The following is a 24,966-nucleotide window of genomic DNA, read 5'->3' on the forward strand; positions in this document are numbered from 1 at the left end:
AATTAGCTTGTATCATAGTCCTATGCAAATAGAATGCAGTCTGTTATCTAGGTACTCAAAATGGAAGGTACTCAAGGGATATAAGTATACAAGACAAGAAAGACTAATAATTATTTCATCCACTGAACCAGATGGCGAAAACAACTCCGAGAAGAAGGGAAGTAGACGTCATTGCAATTGTAGCGGAAGCCACCAAGCTGATTCTGGAGCAACTTGTTGGTATTAACCAGCAGCTTGCCAAGATAAATCAACAATTTGTGTCCCGGCAGCTCCAGTTGGCAACGATAGCAGAAAAAATGGAACTGAGGGCTTTCAAAGCGAATGAGATGGACACTAAATTAAACAGCGATCTCATTGAGAAAAGGAGAAAAAGCACAAGAGAAACAGGAAAGATTTACAAGGACTTAACTCCTTCCTTGCAAGTGTTCTTAGAAACTGTCATCTTAAATCCTGCTGAGAAAAAAGAGCTTGAGTTTCCCTTCACAATCAAGAAACCTTTGAGATGCCACTGAGCCCCAAGGGCGAGACCAGAGAGGAAGAGGCTTAAGACTGGCAGTTTTATCCTTTTGGATGGAGGAAAACTGGGCTGCAGAATTTGGAGTGAACGTCTAAGAAGCTATTAAGATTTTAGAGAGTCTTAGTATAGAGTATAGAAGGACTCTGGAAATTGCCTTTATGAAGCGAGTTGGAGGAGATGCAGCCAAAGAGGTCCATGCCCTGCTAGCTGGTTCTGGCAGAGTGTGATTTAGTTAATACCCCTAGTTACTATTTTCTTCCCCTGTTTTCCATTGCAACAGACAAGGGAAAGATAAGTATTAAACCGTAAACCTACCAACCTCTTAAGTAAATGGGACTATTTTATGTACTTCTGTAACTCTAAAGGAACTTGATTGTGTGAGAGTGTGATTCCGTTTTGTGTGTATGTGATTTTTGATATTATTCAGTAAAAGACAAATTGTTTTGGAAAAACACCAGTCTAGTCTCTTTCACTGGGACTTACCTGGGGTGGATTCGGACCTCCGTAAACTTTGGCAAGAACTCACATTAAATTTAGTTGCCATCTGCTGTTCATAAAGCAAGTTTGGCTAACAACATTGAAGTATCAGCACTTGACCTGACGGAATCGGTGACAAAATTTGCAAAGGAAAAGGCACACAAAATGAGATTTTGATATGCCTGAAATGGAAGCATACAAGAGCCTTAATTTTTGACATCACAGTTCACAGGATTATTCAAAATGATAGGTGAGTTGTGTGCTAAAACTGTTTTCTGTTTGAGAAAGAAAACCAAAGGCTGTCATTTTACTTATTCTCACTTTTTTAAACAAAATAGCAATGTCAAGTTTTGTGCTTTTAATTTTCCCTAGAATTAATCTGTTTTTGAAAATTGGTTAGTGGGAGGGCACGCGCACGCAAGTAGTTAGCCTTGCCTAGGGCGTCAAAAAGCCTGGCACCGGCCCTGCCTGGGGCCACTTCAGGTTGGGAAACTGGCATAGAGGGCAAGCCTGAAATCCCCTCTCCCCACATGCCATGGTCCCTGTCTCAGTTGCTATAGAAGAACACCTCCCACTTCTGGAATCCTGCTGCTGCTTGGTGGAGCAGTGAGAGCAATGATAAGGGGGGGAAAGCAGCAGTGTGGTGATACCACAGTGTCACTTCCAGTTATATAAAGCCAGAGGTGACATCACAATGTTGCCATGATGCTATAGGGATTTACCAAATCTCCATTACTTTTGCTTCAAGTCATCCCTGCCCCCCCCCCGAACTCCCTGGTGTTGCCAGCAAATGGCCTGCAACTCTATAAAGCATTGAAGAATAAAATTACATAATAAAGCTATCAATAAAACTATAAGAATTCATTACAACCAGCAGCAGTACCTTTCAACAGATAAAAGCAGCAGAAGTAAAAATTAAAAAGACAATCTCGTTTAGCAGCCCAATATAATATCAAGATTTAAATATACACATAATTTAGCAGCAGGTGAAATAAAAGTACACAAGATGTAAAACAAAAGCAGGGAAGCAAAACTAAGACCAGTCATAAAACCCAGACATTACATGACTGGATTATATGTTGGATATGAGCTTTGGCCAAATATTATGCATTTTGCCAAAATGACTTCTACAGCAAAGATTCCAGGTCTTTATCCAAAGACCTGGGTTATATTATTGGAATTCTGATCCCTTCCTGCACATCGCAAAAAAGTCTGAACATTTATTAGCCAGCCTGCGAGGTTTAATGTGACAAAAGATGAGTCCTTGAGAAAGTCAAAGCATCGAAGAAGAAAACTGGTTGGACATTTGAAGAAAAAAAAGTTTGAGTTTTATCACTGAGCCATGAAATGAAAAGTAACAGCTGATGAATGGGAGAAACGTAGAGTCAGTGACAGAAAATAGGGATGCAAGATTTAAAGGAGGGGCATGACTGGCTACTGAGTCTTAGAGGTAATTACCAGAGAATCATGACATGCTAATTTCTATAAATCAATAAAGCAGTTTGCATTGTGAGCTGAATATATGGCTATTGTCCTTACAAGCATTTGGCTCAGCAGCCAGTTCTAGCCCCTGAGGAGTCTTTCTGCTTTGCATTTTTATTTCTCTGAGCTGGTTTGCTCTGAGACGGAGGAAGAAGGGATGACTCCAGGCTTTTGCTTCAGTATTATAATAAAAAAGTATTAGATTTTTTATTATATTAGAAAGGACAAGTTAATAAATGCAGATTATACAGGTGAAGGAACAGTAATAAAATAAAAGAAAACCTTGAATAGGATTTTCAGATATTAGCCTGCATTTGCAGCCTATAAAACAGTCATTGTAAAAATAGCACAGGTTCATTTAAGATTTTTTATGGTATGGTTTTAGATTTAAATAAAACACAACATAAATAAAGGAAACAAAAGCAACTTCCATGTTTTAAATCAGAAAGCCTTTTCTTTAAAGGGACAACAATACATAGTGCTTTATAAAAGAGGTTTTAACAACAGCCAGTGTCATTTTTATTACGTCTGGCCTGCCAAGGTCAGAGTTACAGAGAGCCAAGCAGCACATTTCATTCAGGGCTTTGTGATTCTACCACAGCAGTGTGGGGGGGGGGGGGGGAAACTACATAAATTTATCCTAGATTGAGAAACAAAAAGATGGTCCCATTTTTGCCTGGCTAGTTATTTAATATTTTGTTACTGTTTTAAAAAGCAATGCTCCATTTTTCCTACAGAAGTTAAAAAAGTATGAGGATCTGTCCACATAGATTTTTAAAAAAAACACCTTTAACAATAATTATATGAAAGTCTTCCAGGCAGGCCCATAGCCAGAAAATTGGGGGAGGGGGATGAGTACAGTGGTGGTGAGCATATCATTATTTATTTACTTTGTTATGACTGAGCTACGATGTAGTACAAAATCTCTAAAGGGGTCATTCTACAAAGAAGTTTAAACGATAATCCATTTTGTTTGAAACCAAATATTCCCTTCATTTATTTACACATGATGAACAGAGGCTTGTAAATGCATGAAGATCTCCACCCCCATATTGGCCCACTTCCACTTTCCTGGGTTGCAACGTGCCAAATGGGAATCCCCTCCACCAATGTATCAGCATAAAAATGTCTGTTTCTTCCTCTGAGCATGAAATGAAGCTTGCTAACAGACATCACAGAAGAAGGTGCGTTTTCTTGGATTGATGGCCCCTTTGATTCACAACACCATTTTCCATTGAACTCCCCTCCGCCACCTTCCCCAGGCTTCATCCCGCAAATCTCCAGGAATTTCCCAACATGGATTTGGAACCCTAGTGAGTAAGTGCACATGTTTCTTTCGCAGCTACAGCTTGCCAAGCATACAGGGGAAGGGTGGCTTTTTTGCTTCACGTAGATGGGAAGAGAAGCTGGGGAGGCTCCCCTCTACAGATTCAGAGATTGACTTCTTCCCCCTTGCTGAGCCCAGTTAAAAGAAAAAGCAAAATTGTTTTTATTATTTTGATGTATATCCCACACTTCCCACAAGCCGGCTCAGGGTGGGCTCAGCTAGCACCAATTCATTATCATCATTTTAAAGGTAAAGGTTTCCCTTGCTCGAAAGCAAGTTGAATCTGACTCTAGGCGGGCGGTGCTCATCTCTGTTTCCAAGGAGAAGAGCCAGTGCTGTCCAAAAATTTTTCCATGGTCATGTGGCCCGCATGATAGGCTTGCCAAGTCCCCCCGGGGGACAGGGAAACCCTCGCCCGAGAGGCCCGTTACCCGCCGCCGGCAGATCGGGCCCCGAGGGGAACCCCACCCCCAAAGCACGCGACGTGCCCAGCATCAGCACGTCACCCGAAAGTGACGCAGTCATGCCAGGCGCATTGGGAGCGGGGCTGCGGTCATCCGAGGGAAAACTCTATGGTTTCCATTTTATGGGTTGCTAACCAAAACTCTATGGTTTTCCCTCGGGTGATTGTTGCCCCGCCTCCGGCATGCCCAATGTGGTTGCGTCACTTCCGGGTGATGTGGTTGCCGGCGGATCGGGCCCCGGGGGAACCCCACCCCAAAGCACGCAATGTGCCCGGCATCAGCATGTCACCCAAAAGTGACGCAGTCGCGCCGGGCGCGTTGGGGGCGGGGCTGTGGTCATTCGAGGGAAAACTCTATGGTTTTCCTCGGATGATTGTGGCCCCGCCTCCGGCGTGCCCGCCATGGTTGCGTCACTTCCAGGTGACGTGGTTGCGGGGCACGTGCTCTTCACACACGCACACGGACTCCTAGAGCAGCGCTGGAGTCCCCCACTCTACATGCAGTAAGGACTTGGCAACCCTACCGCATGACTAAATGCTGAGGTCCAAGGAATGCTGTCACCTTCCCACCAAAGTGGTACCTATTTATCTACTTGCAATTTCTTGCTTTCGAACTGCTAGGTTGGCAGGAGCTGGAACTAGAGACGGGAGCTCACTCCATCATGTGGCACTAGGGTCTTGAACTTCTGACCCACCGACCTTCCAGTCTGCAGCTCTACGTCTTAACCTCTGAGCCACCGTGGGCCCCAATCACCATTTTACATTGATTTTAAAATGCTATGATGTCCTGATACACTGTGAGCTTGTAGTGCACAACTCTTTTCCCCACCCCAAGTGTTTTCAAGGGCCAACACAGCTTTGTGGGCATGAGCACACACTGTAAAATGGGTCATCATGAGTCAACTTGTGAAAGGCAGAATACAGAGGCTGCTGATGCCACCCACCCCTTCTGATCCCAACCACCTCTGAACATTCCTCACCCGAATAAAATAGAGCCCCCCCCCAAAGCTGCCACCTTAATGTGCTACAGTGCTGCATATTAGAGGAATCCATGGCTGGCACAAGCTAGCAAGCGAAGACAGGAAAGGGGCTGTGTCACGTGCTTCAGAGCACAGCTGGATCAACTACTTTGTGCAGGAAGCAGAGTGCACAGGGAAAGCCTTGGTGGGAGGAGGAAAAGAGACTCTCTCTTTCTCTCTCTCTCTTTCATTGGCAAAGCCTGGCAGGAGGAGGGAAGGAGAATCTCTCCCTCCTTGGCAAGGCCTGGGGAGGGAGGCAGGAGGAGGGAATGAAATGCCCTCTCTCACTGGCAGAAGACTTGTGAGAGACTTCACAACAATCCCTAGTGCTGATTGGAGGGGCATGACAAACGATTGGTGGGGCCCTGCTCCTTTGTGCACCACTGTGGCTATAGGCCTGCTTCCAGGGCGGAAAGGGTGGTAAAATGCAAATGTGATGATGAAGTCAATCAGCTGTGAATCCACCTGACAGTATTATCAACTAGCCCACACTCTTGAGAGTCCCTTGGACTGCAAGAAGATCAAATCAGTCAATCCTAAAAGTAATCAACCCTGACTGTTCCCTGGAAGGCCAGATAATGAAACTGAAGCTCAAATACTTTGGCCACCAAATGAGAAAGGAGCACTCACTGGAGAAGACCCTGATGCTGGGAAAGACTGAAGGTCAAAGAAGACGGGGACGGCAAAGGATGAGATGATTAGACAGTGTCATAGATACAACGAACATGAAATTCAGCCAACTTGAAGGATGGTGGAAGACAGGAGGGCCTGGCGTGATCTGGTCCATGGGGTTGCAAAGAGTCAGACTCGACTCTGCGACTGAACAACAAAAAAACCCCAAAATATTACAGGGGATTTTGTCAAACTCCATCCTGAAATCAAGGAATATTGTGTTCACAGCATTCTCACAATCCACTAGGATAACACCTAATCAAAAATGCCATAAAACTAATCTGGCAGGATTTGTTCTTGACAACTCCCTGTTAAATTCTACTAATCTTACAGACACTTACAGACTGACCTCTTTACAATATTTTCTAGCATCTCCCCTGTTATCAAACAGTCTGTAGTTTCATGAATCCTCCTTCTCCTCCTCTTGAAGAGCAATACAATTTTTCTTCACCTCCTGTTTTGTGACATGTACTCTGAGATTACATCAGCAAATTCCTGTAGCATTTTAGGTTGCAATTCATCTGACCCAAAACTTGAACTCAAATTCAGTAGCTACGTTCTCCCTGACCATCTCTTTATCAATGTTGAGCTGCAATCCAGTCTCCTTGCCATTCAGGCTATTTCTGGTAGGTTGCCCAAAATCACCCTTTTGGGACAAGAGTGGCAAAGGTTGAACCTTCCCTTTGCCCTTGTTAACATTTCACTGTTCTCACGGGACCTACCATTTCCTTTTTCTTCTTCCAAACGTACCCAAAAAAGAACATTTTTGTTGCTCTTAACATCCTTTGGCATCCCTCAGGCCATTTTGAGCTTTAACTTTCCTGACACTATTCCTACCAGCAGAGGTCATTTCGGGGGGGAACGCGGGGAACCCAGTTCCCCCGGGTGAGGTGCAGGGGGCGGGGCACATGATGAAGCCCCGCCCCCTGCTTCCGGCCGCCCCACTTCCGGCCCTCATTCAGCCAGGAGGAGGCAGGAGAAGAGGAAGGGTAAGTTGCTTCCTCCCCGCCTCTCCCCACCCCTGCCTGCCTGGGGCCAGGGAGGGCCTTGGCGGGGCTTCCTCGCACTCCCGCTGGCCTTGCAGGTCCACCGCCGGGCCCCTGATGTCAGGGGGTGTGGCATATGCTAATGAGTTATGCTAATGCGTTCCCCTAGCTCTTTTTCTATGAAATGACCCCTGCCTACCAGTCAGGCTACCCATCTGTAGATATCCCAAGTGACCTGTCCCACCTTCAGTTTCCTGCACACATTCTTTTTTATTTTCAACTCATCACTTAGCTTTATGCAATCACATTGGTTTCTTTAGATGCCAAGCAGCATCAACTGTCTTTTCAGGATTCACTTTTAGGCTGTTCTCCCTCAGTTTCATTCCAATTAAAACATATAATTCCAGAGAAGTAAAAGGAACATCCAGTAGGTGTATAATAGTTAATAACATTTGTTTGTGGGTTTCCTTCTTTTTTGTGGGGATAATATTTGTAGATATAACATTAATTCTTTCTCCAGCCATGTAAGTAGACCATTATGGATCCCATAATGTAGATCCAGGGCTGATATATACAGGCACAGCATCTTACCTAAAGCCAATTTACAGTGCCATCCTAAGCAGAGTTATTCTTTCTAAGTCCATTGAAGTTAATAGGCTTGGAAGGGTGTACAGCTGTTTGGGATGGCACTGTTAAGCCGATAATCTAGAAATGCCCCAACAATTTTAAGGACAGGAAAACTGCAATGATTCCAGATCTAGTTCTGATCCATGTCTAACAACGCAACAGTACTATGTACTAGGGAAATGTTGCTCTCTTTTAAATATGGAGAAAGGAGGACAATTTGTTTAAGATACATTTTTTTTTGCAGAATTGTGTCTGAAATTCTTGTTCAGTAAGTTTGACATTGATAAAGTCACCCTCTGTCATCTCTGATTTCACATCTTCGTTATGGAAATATTGATGGCCAATCTTAGAGAAATAATAGCCTTAGAGAAAAGCTTGTGAATTTTTAGATTCTTCCAAGTCTTACCATGATTAAAAAAAAAAAAGTACAGCCTTAATCATAGCCAAGTGAAATTGGTGAACTTCTCCTGGGGCAGCCCAATGGGCTGTAGCAGGCTGAGAGATGCTTTTACTTCCAGACATTAAACAAAGAGATAGTACATTTACTGCAAATGATGAGCTGTCTAAAGTGTCGTTTCGGTTCAGCTAGTGTCTTCAGCAGGGCAATGCTGCTGGATAAATGGCTGACTTGAGAGTATCACATTCAAGACTAGTTTTGTAAGATACTGCTTTTCTGCTCTGTTCCAAGCAATGGACTTCTGCAGCATAATCATTCATCAATTAATGATGCCTTGTACTGTTTTGAATGACCATGTTAGAAAATTTCTGACCATTCATCATTACTAGTATTCCACTCTTCCTCTAAGGAGCTCAGATCAGCTATTTCACTTGACAATGTCCCTATGAGGGCCTAAGTTTGCCTTGCTGCAGCCTGTGAGGAGCCACTTCATGTTGCACATGTTAATTCACCACAATTCCCCCAGCATCAGTCAAGAAATTAAGCATGGATAATCCTGAATCAATGATAACCACTAGGAAATTGCCATCAATAAAAGGCATAACTGTGTAATACATGTGTAATAAACCCAACTGTGGTTTGAGATAAATGTTTGCACCCAAGCCAGCACTCTGTTACAGATATGGGGCTTCAATAGCCATAAGGTGTTCCTCTCCAAGCAAGAGCTTCCCCACTTGTTTCAGTGAAGGAATAACATATCATATAACAATTTTTTTTACCATGAAACTTATTACCAAGCACATGGCACATGAAAAAAAGTTAAGCCTGCTACTTAAATCTGGGCACAAAATTCACAAATGATGCAATCTTGCTTGTATGTGGAAACAGGTTCCTAAGTAAAGGAGCAAATATGAAGTGTCCCTTGACTCAGGCATTAAAATGGAGGTCATGCAGTGGCACTACTAAAGGCTAATAGAAGTAGTAATATATTTATCACACTGAGACTAAATCAATTTTATGCAAAGTGAAGATGAAGTACCTTTGGAAGGTCTAATGGTAACTATAATGGGTTTCTAAAATGGCATTTCAGAGGAATCTTGCCAGTGGAATAACTGAACCAAATTAGGTGCTTGAAAACTTTGAAATGATAAGTTGCTACCCAGGACAATATACTTTCAGTACGGCATTAACCTGGGGTGTTTGAATGTGGTTTTGAGCCGCATCTTTTTCTGTTCCAGTGTGGGTTTGGTACAACAACAGAGCAAATACTAAATGCAGATTGGGCCAAAACCACATTCAACTGCCCCAGGCCAACACTGTACTGACTGCAGAGTCACCCCTGAATGGCCATAAAATCTATGCAGACAGCCATGCATAGCGGCATGCAGTCTGGACACTGCCATAAAATTTGACAATCAATCAAAGTGAAAGTGGCATGCAATGCAGATGGGAATTTCTGTTCCCGTTTCTTGCATTGATTTATAGAGGAAGAAAAAAGATCCTCCACCTTAAGATTTACAAGAGATAATTTCTGTTCAAAAAGCCAGAGCCAGGGAGCCTTGTAAGAGTCCCTGAGGGTTAGGCTTACCAAGCTCCCCTCCAGGGCCTCAAAAAACAGATAAAACAAAAAAATTAAAGGCACGTACCCAGACACAGGGTTCTATAGAGCTAAGACCAAATTCATAACGAAGCGCTGATGATGAAATGCACCCAGGGACCCCCCTGACTGCTCGGAGGAACAAGGACTCCACTCTATTTATAGAATCATCTACAGCAGAAATCCATATAGGGATGCCATATAAAAGTTGTGAGATCACCACTGAGTTAAAATCTAATAGCAGCTGGAATATTATGTGTCCCATTAGAAGCTCAAATACTTTGGCCACCAAATGAGAAGGGAGCACTCACTGGAGAAGACCCTGATGCTGGGAAAGATTGAAGGTCAAAGAAGACGGGGACGGCAAAGGATGAGATGGATAGACAGTATCATAGATGCAACGAACATGAAATTGAGCAAACTTCAGAGGACAGCGGAAGACCGGAAGGCCTGGCGGGATCTGGTCCATGGGGTCGCGAAGAGTCGGACTCGACTGTGCGACTGAACAACAACAACAACATTAGGAAAAAAACACAAAATTGCCTTCATAACAGCCATAGATTTTTGAGTGACCAAATGTTTATAACATCTCCAGGACAAGGTAGAATGAAATAAAACACCCAAATACCTAAAAGAAGAAACCTGCAAGATCTCCCACCCATTAACTATCCATGTCTGTCTTTTGGTCAAAGAGCGGGATGCAAACTTAATAATTTTAGTTTTAGTAAAAATTACTAGAGAATTCCTCATACAAATAATAATTATTGAACCTTTTCAAAACCCGAATAAGACTGACCCAAGCTCAGGAAAGTAAGACTGAGTCATCTGCCTAAAGTAAAAGAGGAACTGAAATGTCTAGTAATTTAGGCAAATGCAAAAAAGAATCTGTAAAAAAAAAACGTGGCAAATCAGACAAATACAAATTAAATAAAGATGGCGCTAAAAGGCACTCACAGGGTTGTGGTTAACGTAAGCCAAGAACCGATTACTGTTTGGTGTTAACATCTTATGTCACTGTTTGCCCTGAATTCTATCTATTTTATTTATATCAGTTTCACCATGTGTTGATCCATACTCCTGCAGTTTCAAAGCTGGACTACTGAAATGTAACTATGTGGGGCTTCCTTTGAAGATGACTCAGAAGATCCAAATCGTACAGAACACAGCAGTTTCAATCGATACAGACTCAGAGCTCATAAGCATATCTCTATTTTAAGAAAGCTACATTGATTGTCTACAGCAGTAGAAAAGAGCAAGAGTCCAGTAGCACCTTAAAAAGTCCCTGAGGGACTGTTTAACAAAATTTGTGGCAGGGTATGAACTTTTATGAATCACTGCTCAGGTCTTCAGATACATCTAAAATGGGAATCAAAAAGGCATTTGATGGAGACCTTGGTTTTTTGTGGGGACACTGAACACTAAACTGTTTGTATGTTTATATGATGTTTAATTGTTTTTGTATAGTACTTCCTCAGCACTGTTTTTGTAAGCCTTTTTGAGCCCACTGTAGATGGTGGGAAAAGCAATAAATAAATCACAGTGAAACTAAATTATATTAATTGGGAAGAGAACAGATCCTCCTTGGATCTGAACTTTGTCTTACCTCTTTCTTGTTTAGCTGAACCGATTTCAGAAAGTAAGTATAGTTCACTATTACTTATAAAGCAACATCTGAAGTGGGGGAAAACTCTGGTAATTGGAAATGGGCAGTCAAGAGAGACTCCTTGACATATCTGGATGGCAGTTAAAGTCCTGCATTTTTAGGGTGAGGGAGGAGGGAGGGAGGGAGGGAGGAAATCACTGGTTGTGGTAATAAAATCAATGCCATTAATACTATCTACTTCTACCTTGCTTTCCTCTTCAGTTAATTTGCTTCCATTGGAAATTAAAAACACAAAATCTATATTTAAACTATACCAGCCAGCTGTGAAGGCAGACACAATGCTTTCCGTAAGCTCTACCAGGAGAGAGGACTTGAATGACAATGCTGAGATGCAATCCTGGACAGGAGAATAAAATAACCAGTGTTCCTCACCATCTTTTTGAAAGTAATTTCATCTGCAGGAAAATGATACCTTCTCTGCTTTTTCCTAAGTCTTTAAAAGGTAGCTTTTAAAAGAATAAGGTCAAAACAAAAGAGCAAAATGCATGGCATTTGGAACACTGAAGGAAAATGCAAAAAGGAGAATCTGGCAACATCTAGCAAAGATATTTTATTTATTGGGATAATTCCATTTTGCTAAAAGCAAGATGGTATCATTTATGGGATCATATTGCTTTAGGTGCCATTTTAATTAAAAATTTGCCTTGTGTTACAGGTGATTTTAGCAATAGTAAAACACTACCAGAGAGACTAATGGAGAACATTCCCATAAATAAGTCCAACTTAGCCACAAAGGTTAGGTTCAGACATAACGCAAACCAAGGTTTATTTTTATCTCAGTTGGTTTATGAAAGCAGATTTCAATACAAAGACCACACCCAAATCCTGGCTTGTCTCAACAAATAACCAGTTACATTTCCTTTTCTTCTCCTGCCTGGAATGGCATAACCAGTAAACAAGCTCAGATAAAACCATCATTAAGCCAAGATGTGCACATTCAGACATCACACAGAATCATAGTTACAACTAACTATGGTTAAATACACCAACTTCATTGCCTGACTTCAGATCCTAGCTTGGTGAATTGTAATTGACTCCAGTTAGTGGTGTGACCTGCATTCAGACAGTCACACTAGTCGTAGTTAGTTCAATTAAAGCATGGTTTCATGACTGAGTCATGGTCCCAAAATCGGTATCATGCAGAAACTCTACTGTAGACAAGTCAGGTTATTTGAGGGTTCAATCCCTGGCATCTCCAGTTAATAGCAAGGTTGAAAAAGACCTTCTCCAAGGTTCTTGGATAGCTACTGTTAATCAGAATAGAAATTATTGGACTAGAAAGACCAATAGTATGATTCAGAACAAGGTTTCATTCGTTCAAACGAAATATAAGAAGAAGTGTCTGTGTGTGTGCTAAGTGCCATCAAGTCCCTTCCGAGTTATGGCAACCCTATGAATTAATGACCCCAAAAACGTCCAATTGTTGACAGCCTCGCTCAGGTCTTGCAAACTGAGGGCCCTCATGGCTTCCTTGATTGAGTCAACCCATCTCATGTTGGGTTTTTCTCTTTTCCCCCCGCCTTCAACTTTTTGTAGCATTATTGTCTTTTCCAGTGACTCTTTTGTCTTCTTGTAATGTAACCAAAGTACGATTGTCTCAGTTTGGTCATTTTAGCTTCTAGGGAGAGTTCAGGCTTGATTTGATCTAGAACCTTGTCTTTCTGGTGGTCCATGATAATCATACTCTCCTCCAATGCCACATTTCAAAGGAATCCACTTTCTTCCTTTCAGCTTTCTTCATTGTCCAATTTTCACACCCATGCATATTAATGGGCAATACTGTAGTATGAGTTATCTTCATCTTGGTGGCCAGCAACAAATCTTTACACTTAAGGATCTTTTCTAGCTCCTTCAGGGCTGTCCTTCCCACTCTCAAACTCCTTTTGATTTCTTGGTTGCCATCTCCTTTTTGGTTGATGATTCAGCCAAGGAATAGAAAATCTTGAACAATTTCAATTTCTTCACCATCAGGCTTAAAGCTGTGTAATTCCTCAGTAGTCATTACTTTTGTATTTTTGATGTTCAGCTCTAATCCTGCTTTGGCACTCTACTTTATCCTTTACCAGTAATCATTTCAAATCGTCACTATTTTCTGCCAGTAAAGAAGCATCTAGTTACTGCCCAAACCCTCACCGATGTGCCTTGTTCTGCCCTTCCCCTTTATGAGGTCCCTTACAATTTCCCTGTATCTTGATATCAAAACATCCTACGTTTCTTGGGTATGTGCTGTACTACATGTTACAGAGAAGGAAGGTGCAGCAGACATATGACCACCATTTCCAAAGGGGGATACATATTTCTCGTAAGATCTAGGTTGACTTCTTGAGCAAAACCATGCAGTCTTAAAGCACAAAGATTGTCACACTCATAGTAACTGCATTTTTAGAGTGGCTCATTGTTGAAATAATGTTTTATTTGTATGTACACAGACAGAGCTGACTAGTCAGCAGTGTGAACAGTTGGCTTTTGCAGCTTACATGGTGAGTACATTTCAAGAGCCCCTCATCCCTTCAAGTAAAATTTTGTTTATACATAGCCAGAGGGAGATGAATAGTGCAGTCCTAAACACTGCTACCAAATCCACTTGTATTAGTGGTTTTAGAAGGGTATAACTCCGCTTAGGACTGCTCAGTTAACAAGCCCATAACATACTAATATTCAGTACAAGGTTAAAGTTGCAGCTAGAGTTGCCAGCCCCCCGGTGGGAGTGGGAAAACCCCCACATTTGCAGGATCTTGCCCACCACTGGCCAGCTGGCCAGCAGGGAGCAATCCTGCCCCCAACTGACCTTTTCAGACCTACTTCCAGTTTTGAGCCTACTTCCGGTTTCAGGCCTACTTTCATTTAGGGGTGAAACTCCAGTTTTGGGGCAAAACACTTTGGTTTGAAGCCGAATATACCATAGACTTTTGCCCAAAAACCAGAGTGTCACACCCGACTGGAAGTAGGCCCAAAAATGCCCATCGTCACTTCCAGTCTCCTGGAAGGCCGCTCAGGAGACCCCGCTGGCCAGGTAAGTAGAACTGGCAACCCTAGATGTATCCCAGACAAAGCAGAGCTGAAAAAGAGACGAAGAGAAATCTATGGTTTTCCTAGAAATTGCCCAGGAAACTCAACTCACACTTTAAAAGTTATTGTGCCACACCACTATTGGTAAATATCAGTCAATTAGCAGCATCCCCCCCCAAAAAAGTAAAATTCATCAAAGGATAAAGCAGTGGGGGTAACTATCTGTATTACCTGGCCTATCTATGAAGTCACAGTGGCCTAGGCCTGCGATATCCATCCTTTTCAGAAAAAGAACCATGCTGATCAGGTTGGATTCCTGTAGTTTGGCTGGTGGAAGTGGCTTCATCTCCTTCTCCATAAATTCTTCAGGATAAAGGCAGAAACATTTTCCTGCCAGAGAATTCAAAAGCAATCTTGCTTTACACACTATTTTCAGAGTGACATGGTTGTTTACAATTGACAATGATATTTTTACCTGATGAAGACATGCCTAGAATCTGCTTACGCATCTCAGCTTGGCTTTTGCTAATGGGCTGTATCACAACAGTGTCTGCTCTGATTCTGGGATTGTATACCTTGCAATATGAAAAGAAACATGACTGTGGTAAAGAAGAAAGATTGATCAAACAGCAAATGGGTTTGCATTAGGTTTCTTGTTTTGCTTGGGAAGGATTCCCCCCCCCCTTATATTTTATAAAATACTTGGCTGTAACTTCATGTACTTTTCAAAATATTTATTATTGTTTTGTCTCGAAACAGAAAACTGAAAGTACCTTGAGATATTAACTGAAACACAGATTGCTTCTGTCAGGAGTACTGTAGTTTTGCTGAAATAAACACTGTCATCCCTTATTTCCTTCAAAACAATACCCAAGGTAATCCTATTGGCTCAAAAGAGTCCCATTTCCTCCTTTCTTGCATATGCAGCAGCAGTAGCCATTGTGTTTAAATGGGAGGTCTATGACCACTTCAGTATCACCCCTGTATAATCCCCATCCATCAGTACAAACTACAAATTCAAGATCTTGAATAGTCTTTATTGAGTGGTGAGAAAGGATTAGGATGGGATATGAGATCTTCATGTAGACCTTCCATTCAGCATAATGACCATCTAGGGCTGTGTGAGAGGATGGGTAACTGGACATGGTAAGAAGGCATTGACTGGATTATGCTCACAGCATTTGCCATTTACAGAAGACCATGGTAAGAGAATAGTTTGTCTGTCTGGTTTTCTTTATTAAAAGGGAAGATTCACACTATAGTTAGTTAATGTTCTGTTCCATCTAAACTCTGGGCTTAATCTACTGGCTCACAAGTACACATCCAAATGGAGTTCAGATGCCGTTTATATATGCAATGAATTCACCACCCAATCCATGTGCTTGCACTTAAGTGCTTATATTGTGCTAATCTTCACAATTCAAATCTGACTGGGCAGCAGCAGGATCAGTGCTTGCTTTGCAGTGTGCACACCTATCTTTAGATTTCCTACGGTGGTGGGGCAGGGGGAAGAAGGCAACTGTTTTATCTAGGTGATGAAATGTTCCTTGAAGAAGTTATTTTGATCAACTTCCTTCTCTTCCCTCATTTGTCTGCCCCCTCAGAAACTGCAGAAAGCAGCCACTTGGGCCTTCCCTCAACAACATATAAAACCAAAATGTTTGTGCACATGTAAACATTGGTTCTGTATTTCTGGCTCCTTGGACCACCGAGAAAATCATCAGGAGACACCAGCCAATATGTACAATATATACACAGATTAATTAAACCTCGATATCACAATTTTACTTTTCAATCAGTATCTTCCTTCTGCTTTTTGTTGACTCAGTTACGTACGTGCAGAGTAAGGCATGCTTGCCCAACTTCTGACCTAACAACCCAATCGCAATCCAGCAGCCTGCTTTAACTGCCCAGCACCACCTTGTTAGACCCCTAGAAGGCTCCAATGACTTACCTGGAGAATCACAAGTCCTGAGGGGCTCTTATAAGGGAACAAAGAGCCAAAAACTCACTGTGTAATCCTATGGGGAGATACTTAGATCAGAGTAACTCTTCATAGGATTGTACTCTGTGACACTTATGATCTAACCTACTAGATTTTTTATAAACTCTGTGAAGATTCCATCCTCCCCAAATATTGATTAACTATCCCTATACCGCAGGAGGGAAAACACAGTCTCTTATCACAGCAACTGAAAACTATTGGGTACAACTGGCACAGCACATATTCATGCTTCGATTTCATAGAAGACTGCCACCCTAAGCAGCATGTACAGATTGAGACTGGAGGCTCTAATATGCATTCAGATCTCCCATGCCTGGAATAGTTTCTGCATCCAGTTTAACAAAGGGAGCTAATCTGCACTCACGTTCCTTTGTGAATGAAGACTGGCTACATCTACTGAGCTTGACCTGTGCAGGACAGCAGCAGTTTTAAACTGTGTTTTGGGATACCCTGAAGGCAGAAAATCAGGAAACACTACAATTTAGGGTATACAACTTAGAATAACGTTGGTGCTATATGTATGTTAAATAGCAGCACTAGTTGTAGAAGCATTGTAAATAGCATCTCTGACTCAGGTGGCTTCATTGGCCATCTATTTGGCACAGTGCTAGTAATCAACATGTAATAGTCTTATTATTCCAAATTTTCATTGCAAGGTGACTGTCTCCAAGTCAGCTTGTCTACAGATGTCAGACTAAACAAGGAATTCTGGATTGGGCTGAATAGCTAACCAACAATGCAAACAAACCCACTGTATTTTTGTTCCTAGCACAGGGCAAGGAAATGGGTAAACTTGATTGAGAGTTCCTTGAAATTAAAACAGGCTAGCTTAGCAGTGTGAAAAAACCGGCTACTGAAAATCACGTTTGAGGAGAAAACCCTATTATGCTTTATATATACACATCTCACACCCACACCCAAACGCAAAACCTCATTTTCTCTAGATATGTTTTATGCCTTTCAAGACCAGTGCACCATCCAAGTGGTTGCTTGGGGGCACCAAACCAAATCCCCTGTGGAACCAAAGGGGAATAGTTGACAAGCATAATTTGCATCTGCTGCTGCCTCCCAGCCCAGCTGGGTCTGAACTTCTGCAGCCCCTTGGAGCCAGGACAGCAAGAGTAGAGAGAAGATGCATGCCCCATTCCCGCCTGAACAGCTACCCTTTCCCCAGAGACAAGGGGAACACACAGGGGAAGGGGCAGCTGTCTTGGAGATGGGTAGCAGTGGTCAGTGTTCCCTCTAAGCTGAGTTAGTGTGAGTTAGCTCACAGTTTTTTAGCCTCCAGTTCACAGATTTTTGTCTTAGCTCAGGAAGGATGGCCCCAGAGCAAACTAATTTATGCAGTAGCTAAATCGCTTGCTCACAACTTTAATGTCAGTAGCTCACGAAGTAGAATTTTTGCTCACAAGACTCCACAGTTTAGAGGGAGCATTGGCAGTGGTATAAATTGAGGGAGCACACCTTTTCCCATGCCACAGTCATGCCACTTGGGGTGGTAAAAATGAGCCAGCATTGGTAAAATTTATAATATTAACCTCTGTTATTTTACTTACCTTTCGTCTCTGTATCCCAGTATCTATAACAAAGGACACTCTTTTGGACAAAACCAGAGATTCCCCCATACTTGTGGTTAGCAACACTTTCCTTCTGTAATTTTTGCAAGGCTTTTCTTCATTTGACTTGAGGATTCTCTCTTGTTCATTGGGAAACAAAGGAACAGGGACCAATTCACCAAGATCAGGATTTAAATTATGCCCCTCTTGCCGAATAATCCAGAAGGCATTTCCTATTTCCTATAAGCATTTAAGACATTTTCCATGAGTATTAAAACAGGCTCAATTGTCAAATTTGAATCTATTCTTTTTTAAAAATGGATTTTATCTCTATGAAGCTCTAATGGCAAAAACAGAACAGCCGTATTGATGATTAAACTGGGAAAACTGGATCAGAACTATGTATGGAAACTTCAGACATTGTAATGTGGTGATTTTGTTTCTTGAGGAATTTATTTCAGCTTGGGAAAAGACTCTCTTCTTTTTCACCACCCCAATTTTCTAAAGTGTAATTGTCTGAACAGATTTATACCATTTGATAGTCTACCATAGCCACACCAATCTCACAGAAAGACATTCTACTATCCATAACAATACTTCAACGTGCTATTAGAACAGTAATATAGAAAAATTATAACACAGCCACTAGATTTTCCATATCTGTGTGCTCCACACACTCTGATCAGAAATAGTAAGAATTAATTTGGAAGAATATCTATGTAGTTAACTTTGAAAATTGCTATGTTCTTAGTCTACTTAGAATTTAAAGTATCACAAATGTCATAAACCATGTATGAAAGCGACTAATTTTTCTTTATCTCTAATAAAATAATAGGACATATAGAGGAATTGTAAATTTTATTTACAGCTTTCTTCCCAGTGTCACATGAACTCTCTGGGGGTAATAAAGATCAATAAAATGCTAAAAGAAGCCATTAATTAAAAATTAAGTTTGAGAATTTAAAGGCATATAAGAAAAAAAATTCTAAAGATTAAAATAAGCTTCAAAGCCCTTGTTAAATTATATCATTATTCTTTTCTACTGCTATAAAATTATTCTTTACAACATATATGGAAAGAAGTACAATGTGATTTAAACTACTTTTTTCTCTCCTGAAGCTTAAAGAACCTTATCTGCATACTTCTCAGTTTCCTCAAATACTAACTCATACCAGCATCAGAACTTTGTGCCAGCTTTCATTGTATCTAGGCCTTTAAAATGCTGATCAATAAGTCTGCACAATAGGGCCAAGGACAGAAGGGGGGTATTCTTACAACCCTGAGGGAAGCCCCAGATTTCCAGAAAAATATGAACTGTAAAAAACAAAAACAAAAAAATTAGGGACTATTACGAGACTGTTCTCTCCATGTACACAACTCCAATCCATGTAGGCAACACTTATCAGTAGAAAGAAACTTACCCAGATGACAAGTTTATTAGCACAGAAATGAGGTAGCTGTGTTTAGTTATGGAACCTCATTCAGTGCCATCAAAAACCAAAACCAAAAACCATTAGGGACTATTACAAGACTGTTCTCTCAATGTAAACAACTCCAATCCATGTAGGCAACACCTATCAGTAGAAAGAAACTTACCCAGATGACAAGTTTATTAGCACAGAAATGAGGTAGCTGTGTTTAGTTATGGAACCTCATTCAGTGCCATGGAACATGAGAACTAGTGATAAAGAAGAGTGTCTCTCTAAATATATGTAGAATACATTTACCACACAACGGAACAACCAAATCACACATTGTAGGCCGTGATCACACAGGCAGTTTAGCCCGACACAGGCACTCCGCCCCTCCGGATCAAATGGGCGCAGTCAGACGCCCCTTCGGATCAAATGGGAACAGTCAGACAGACACATCTGTCAGGCGTTCCCCAGCCATACTTATCCCATCACAGGATGACTTGGAGCCGGGTTAAAAAGGCACCACATCACAAGTGGTGTTTTCAGTTCCCCACACAGTCATTGCGCATGGCCGGATGTCTGAATGTGGGGGAGCGTACACAGAATGGTTTTGGCAGTCTGAATTGTGAAAATATTTTTGCAGCATGCTCCGTGGCTGAGGTGCTGCAATAATGTGGAGGCTTTACCATGGGATTCTCTGAGGGTAACTTGCAGCAGGGTGTGCTGTATGGCTGATATGCCCCGCAACACTTTCAACTGGTTCAACTAGAGGCGGCACCATATCACGCCAAGCCACCAGTGTGACCACAGTCATAGACAGCATTAAGAAACAGAACTTCTAGGCTAGAATGAAATTACAGGTAGGCATATGACCAGGCATATCTCACTTAAAAATGTACCGCAGCAGTCTTAATATAACAAGAAATTGTTAAATACCTTGTACAGCAGGATCATTTCATCTGAGGCTACAGCAGACTGCTACTGGAAACTCTTGGAAGCAGCTTCCTACTTTTCATTCAGTGTGACATGAATACCCACCTCACTTCATGAATACCAGGTGTGAGTTTTGATGGGCTACAAAAATCGCTTATCCCCACATGTAGGAACATGCATACAGAAATTTTCTACATGTTATTAAATTACTTACTTGTTCACAGGCTAGAAAGATCACAACATCACCTCTCCTTTTGGAATTATGAATTTCAAAAAGCAGCCTTAAAGCAGACAAGAAATAATCTTTTTGAATGCCAGAGGTATATGCAACTTCTGTCTGGTTCTGGCTTTGTACTCTTATGAGAGGTACAGGGCCATAATATGCCTGTAGTTTGCTGGACAACTGAAGAGATGTGATGATAATTAGTTTCAGCTCTGGCCTCAGTATCAAGACATCTTTAAGGAGTCCAAGCAGTACATCTGTGGGGACAGTCCTTTCAAGCACACAATCTATGATGATGATTCCATAACTGCTTAGAAGGGGACTGGACATCATTTCTCTTTGAAGCATGTCATCTGTACTGAATCTGTAACCATGCAAAACAAAGAAATGTTACTGCATAAAATTAAACACTGAGAGATGACACAGGTTGGGGTAAACAAAACAAAACCTTTAAGCTACATGGGATTGGGTAAATCATTTCCTTCAGAAAGTGTGATCCATGAATGAATTAACACATGGCAGTAGGAATGTGTCTTAGTTTTGAGTGAGGGAACTGCAGCAGATAGGATATGCCATGTCAAGGTTATGCTGCCACACCTGTAAAAGGCCAGAGTCCAATGCACCCAGTGACATAAAATCCCATTGACTGCAGTAGATGGTGAGTGTGTAAAGTTCTCAGCCAATTTATGGAGACCCAAGCAATGGGCTTTCAAGACAAATGAGAAGCAGAGTTGAATTGCCATTGCCTTCCTCTGCAGAGTCCTCCTTGGTAGTCTCCCTTCCAAGTACTGAGCCTGCTTAGTTTCCGAGATCTGACGAGATTGGGCTATACCATGCTGCTTTCCCTCTCGCAGTAGATCTTAAACATGTTGAAATACATGCTAGACTTAGAGCACAGAGCTGATCTATGTTCAGGAAAATGGCAGTCAATAAGCCCGCTTTGCGGGGAGGGAGGGCTAAAAATCCCAATAAATAAAATAAATAAATAAATATAATCTAACAGTTTTTTCAGAACAGGAAAACAAATGTGACAGAGCTTGAGAAAATTTTGCAATTTGCTTAAGCTTGAGAAAACTCTGCGATTTGCTTATTCTATTTCAAATTGCATATTAAAACACTGGCTTTAATCCCACCTAAAATTTCTAAAGATAGAAGGGGAGAAATTCTCACAGATTCCCCTCTTATAACACACCCCAAACTACTCCTTTTAGGAAAATTTAGGAAGGGTCCAAGCAATAGTTTTAAAATACATTTTTAAAAGCATAAAGTCAAAATCACCAGAGGTGAATAATATTATTTAAAATCCGATATATTTTAAAACTTCCATGAAATATAGATTGTACAGATATTCCCAAGATTAATTACCCTTTATATTCAGGACACTGAATATACCATTTCAATCAAGGCACCTGACAGCCTGGATTGTTTGTAACCTTCCCACAATCTCCTCATCCCCTCAGATAGACATGAGAAACCAACTACCAGAAGGGGAATTGTCACAGAGTGCTGAGGATGGACCTCCACCCATTCTGGTGATAAGCCTCGATTTGAGACCAAACCGAACAGCTCAACTGTGCTTGCTCCTGTGAGACTGGAGACTTGTTCTTGAAACAACCAGAGATGACCCATCTGCTCCAACATGTCATCTTGACTATCAAGCAAGGTCATCCTTGTGCCCTGATTCCCCTTTCTGTGGTATACCATTGAGCAGGAGGTATGTAACATGCAATTGATGGAGCCCCATAGTTATAGTACCTAAGCTGGATGGGGCAATCCATTTTTACATTAATTTCAGGGTTAGTTGCGGCCTTTGACACATACCTCATGTTATGGATGGACATCATGATTTTTTAAAATTTAATCTTTATTTATCATTACATTTATATCCCGCCCTCCCCGCGGATGGGCTCAGGGTGGCTTACAAATAAGGGCAGCATGTGCCAGTAAAACAATAAAATCACACATAAAAACAACCATTATCAACAATAATAAAGTGCTCAAAGATGTTACCAATTTAGTCAAATCAAGATGGTGACCTGTAACTATACCCAAAAGCCCACATCAACGGCATCGACTCATCTCAGTACTGCTGCGAGATCCCATTACCCCATTGTTACCACAGAGTAGTTGTTGTTGGTGGTAGTGGCGGCTCCTAATTAAAAGCCTGGCGGAAGAGCTCCATCTTGCAGGCCCTGCAGAACTGTGAAAGGTCCCGCAGGGCCCTGATCTCCTCCGGGAGCTCATTCCACCAGGTAGGAGCTGCCACTGAAAAGGCCTTGGCCCTGGTTGCCACAGGCCTGGCCTCCCTGGGGCCTGGGATCACTAGACGATGTTGGGCCCCTGACCGTAGTGCTCTCTGGGGTATGTATGGGAAAAGGCGGTCCCTCAGGTACGTCGGACCCTGGCCATATAAGGCTTTAAAGGTAAGCACCAGCACTTTGAAGTGAATTTGGAAAGCTATTGGGAGCCAGTGCAGCGCTTTCAGCACAGGCTGGATGTGCTCCCATCGAGGGAGGCCCATCAAAAGCCTGGCTGCAGTATTCTGCACTAGCTGCAGCTTCCGGACCTGCAAGAAAGGCAGCCCCATGTAGAGAGCATTATAGTAGTCTAATCTCGAGGTGACCATCACATGGATCACTGTAGCCAGGACGTCACGGTCGAGGAAGGGGACCAACTACTGAATCAGCTGAAGATGATAAAAAGCCAAGCCGGCAGCGGCTGTTACCTGGGCCTCCATAGTTAAGGAGAAATCCAGGTGCACTCCCAAACTCCAAACCTTTGGCGCTGGCACCAAAGGTGTCCCATCGAAGGCTGGGAGAGGAAGCCCCATCCCCAAACCACTCTGACCCAGACACAGGACCTCCGTCTTCGCTGGATTTAGTTTCAGCCGGCTCAGTCTAAGCCAACCAGCCACAGCTTGTAACGCCCGGTTAAGATCTTCTGGGCTGGAGTCCGATCGGCCACCCAACATCAGATAGAGCTGGGTGTCATCTGCATATTGTTGACACCCTAGCCCGTACCTCCTGGCAATCTGGGCAAGGGGGCGCATATAGATGTTAGCATCGGGGAAAGCACAGCCCCCTGGGGCACACCGCATTCGAGTGGGTGCCTTCGGAACTGCTGTTCCCCTATCACCACCCTTTGTCCCCGACCTTGGAGGAAAGAGGCAAACCATTGATGGGCAAGCCCCTGTATCCCCGCATCGGCGAGACGGTGGGTCAGCAGCTGATGGTCGACCGTATCAAAGGCGGCCGACAGATCTAACAACATCAGATCTACAACAACAAAATCAGATCTAAGCCATTTATGTGCAGCCAAGTACTTTTATCAGACTGGAACTCACAAAAGGGTACTGGCAGGTTCTCTTGAGGGAACAAGACTGGATAAAAACAGCCTTTGCCACCCTACAAGGTCCTTATCAGTCCAGGACAACGCCATTCAGTCTCAACAGGGTTGCTGCAATCTTTCAACAACTGGTGGACCAAGTGCTAAACCTCTATAGAACCTTTCCCACAGTTTATATCAATGCCATCCTCATCTATAGTAGCAGATGACTGGAGCATCTAGCTCATCTGAAACCGATGCTAGCAGCATTATGGAAGGATTCTCAGATGCCTAATACATGAGGCATTTGGTGGGTAAAGGCCTTGAAACACATGCCTTGATCTAAGACCCAAAAGCAAGTTTTCTTGGCCTTATCAGCTATTATAAACGATTTCCCCCCTCATTTTGCTTCCATTACCAGCCCGTGACAGATTGGCTCCAGAAGAACATGCCAGATCCTGTGCAATGGACAGCATGTTGCGACAGAGCCTACCAAACACTGCAGGGCACCTTGACTAGCTTCCAATACTGCATAACCCAGACTTCACACAACCATTCATGCTGCATATAGATTCCTCAAACACTGGCTGGGTCCTCTCACAGAAACAAGACAGGCAGGAAAACCCACTTGTGTACCTGAGCCAGAAGCTGTAGCCCTGCCAGCAAGCTTGGTCAGCAACTGAAAAGAGGCCCTAGCCATCAAATAGGCTATTGGGGTCCTGTAATACTTTCTCTCTGGGAACCACTTTACAGTTATTACTGATCATGCCCCCCTCCAATGGTTTTACTCAGCCAAGGATCACAATGCATATCTTTTATGATGGTAACTTTCTCTGCTTCCTTTTTTTTAAGACCCCCGGAGGGGATTTTTTATTTTTATAATACTACATAAACTACAAAGAAAAGAAGGGAAGGGGAACTACGACTAAGGAGAAAGAAAAGTAACCCACACTAAACTAAAAACCCAAGAGTAGGAGATCATTACCCTGTTAGACTGCAGTTAGTAATGAAAAAAAAATAAACAGTATACTTTGTGAGATCCTGTCTTTCTAAGCTTATGTGTTAGTTTATTACTTGTTATGAGAAGATTTCCAGAGCATCTCCTCCAGCTCTCTTCGTAAGGGCAATTTTCAGAGTCCTTCCGCCTTTACATCTATGCTAATTCTCTCTAAAGTCTTGATGGCTTCTTAGACGTTCACTCGAAATTCTGCAACCCTCCTCCATCTCCAAAGGGATAACACCGCCAATCTTAAGCCTCTTCCTTCTTGGTCTCA

General features: G+C 42.3%; 1 protein-coding gene across 1 annotated transcript in view; it reads right to left on the reverse strand.

Annotated features, from left to right (window-relative positions):
- Positions 1-24,966, reverse strand: part of DHX32 (DEAH-box helicase 32 (putative)) — a 63,491-nt gene that overhangs the window by 18,667 nt on the left and 19,858 nt on the right. The window contains exons 3-6 of the mRNA XM_015421685.1: positions 20,360-20,732; positions 17,798-18,037; positions 14,712-14,811; positions 14,468-14,626 (exon numbers count right to left, since the gene is read on the reverse strand). Of these exons, the coding sequence (XP_015277171.1) occupies positions 14,468-14,626; positions 14,712-14,811; positions 17,798-18,037; positions 20,360-20,732 (872 nt within the window). The remainder of the gene's footprint in view (positions 1-14,467; positions 14,627-14,711; positions 14,812-17,797; positions 18,038-20,359; positions 20,733-24,966) is intronic.

The sequence above is a fragment of the Gekko japonicus genome, unplaced genomic scaffold, assembly GCF_001447785.1.
Source record: "Gekko japonicus isolate JY-2015 unplaced genomic scaffold, Gekko_japonicus_V1.1 scaffold2751, whole genome shotgun sequence".
NCBI classification, from domain to species: Eukaryota; Metazoa; Chordata; class Lepidosauria; order Squamata; family Gekkonidae; genus Gekko; species Gekko japonicus.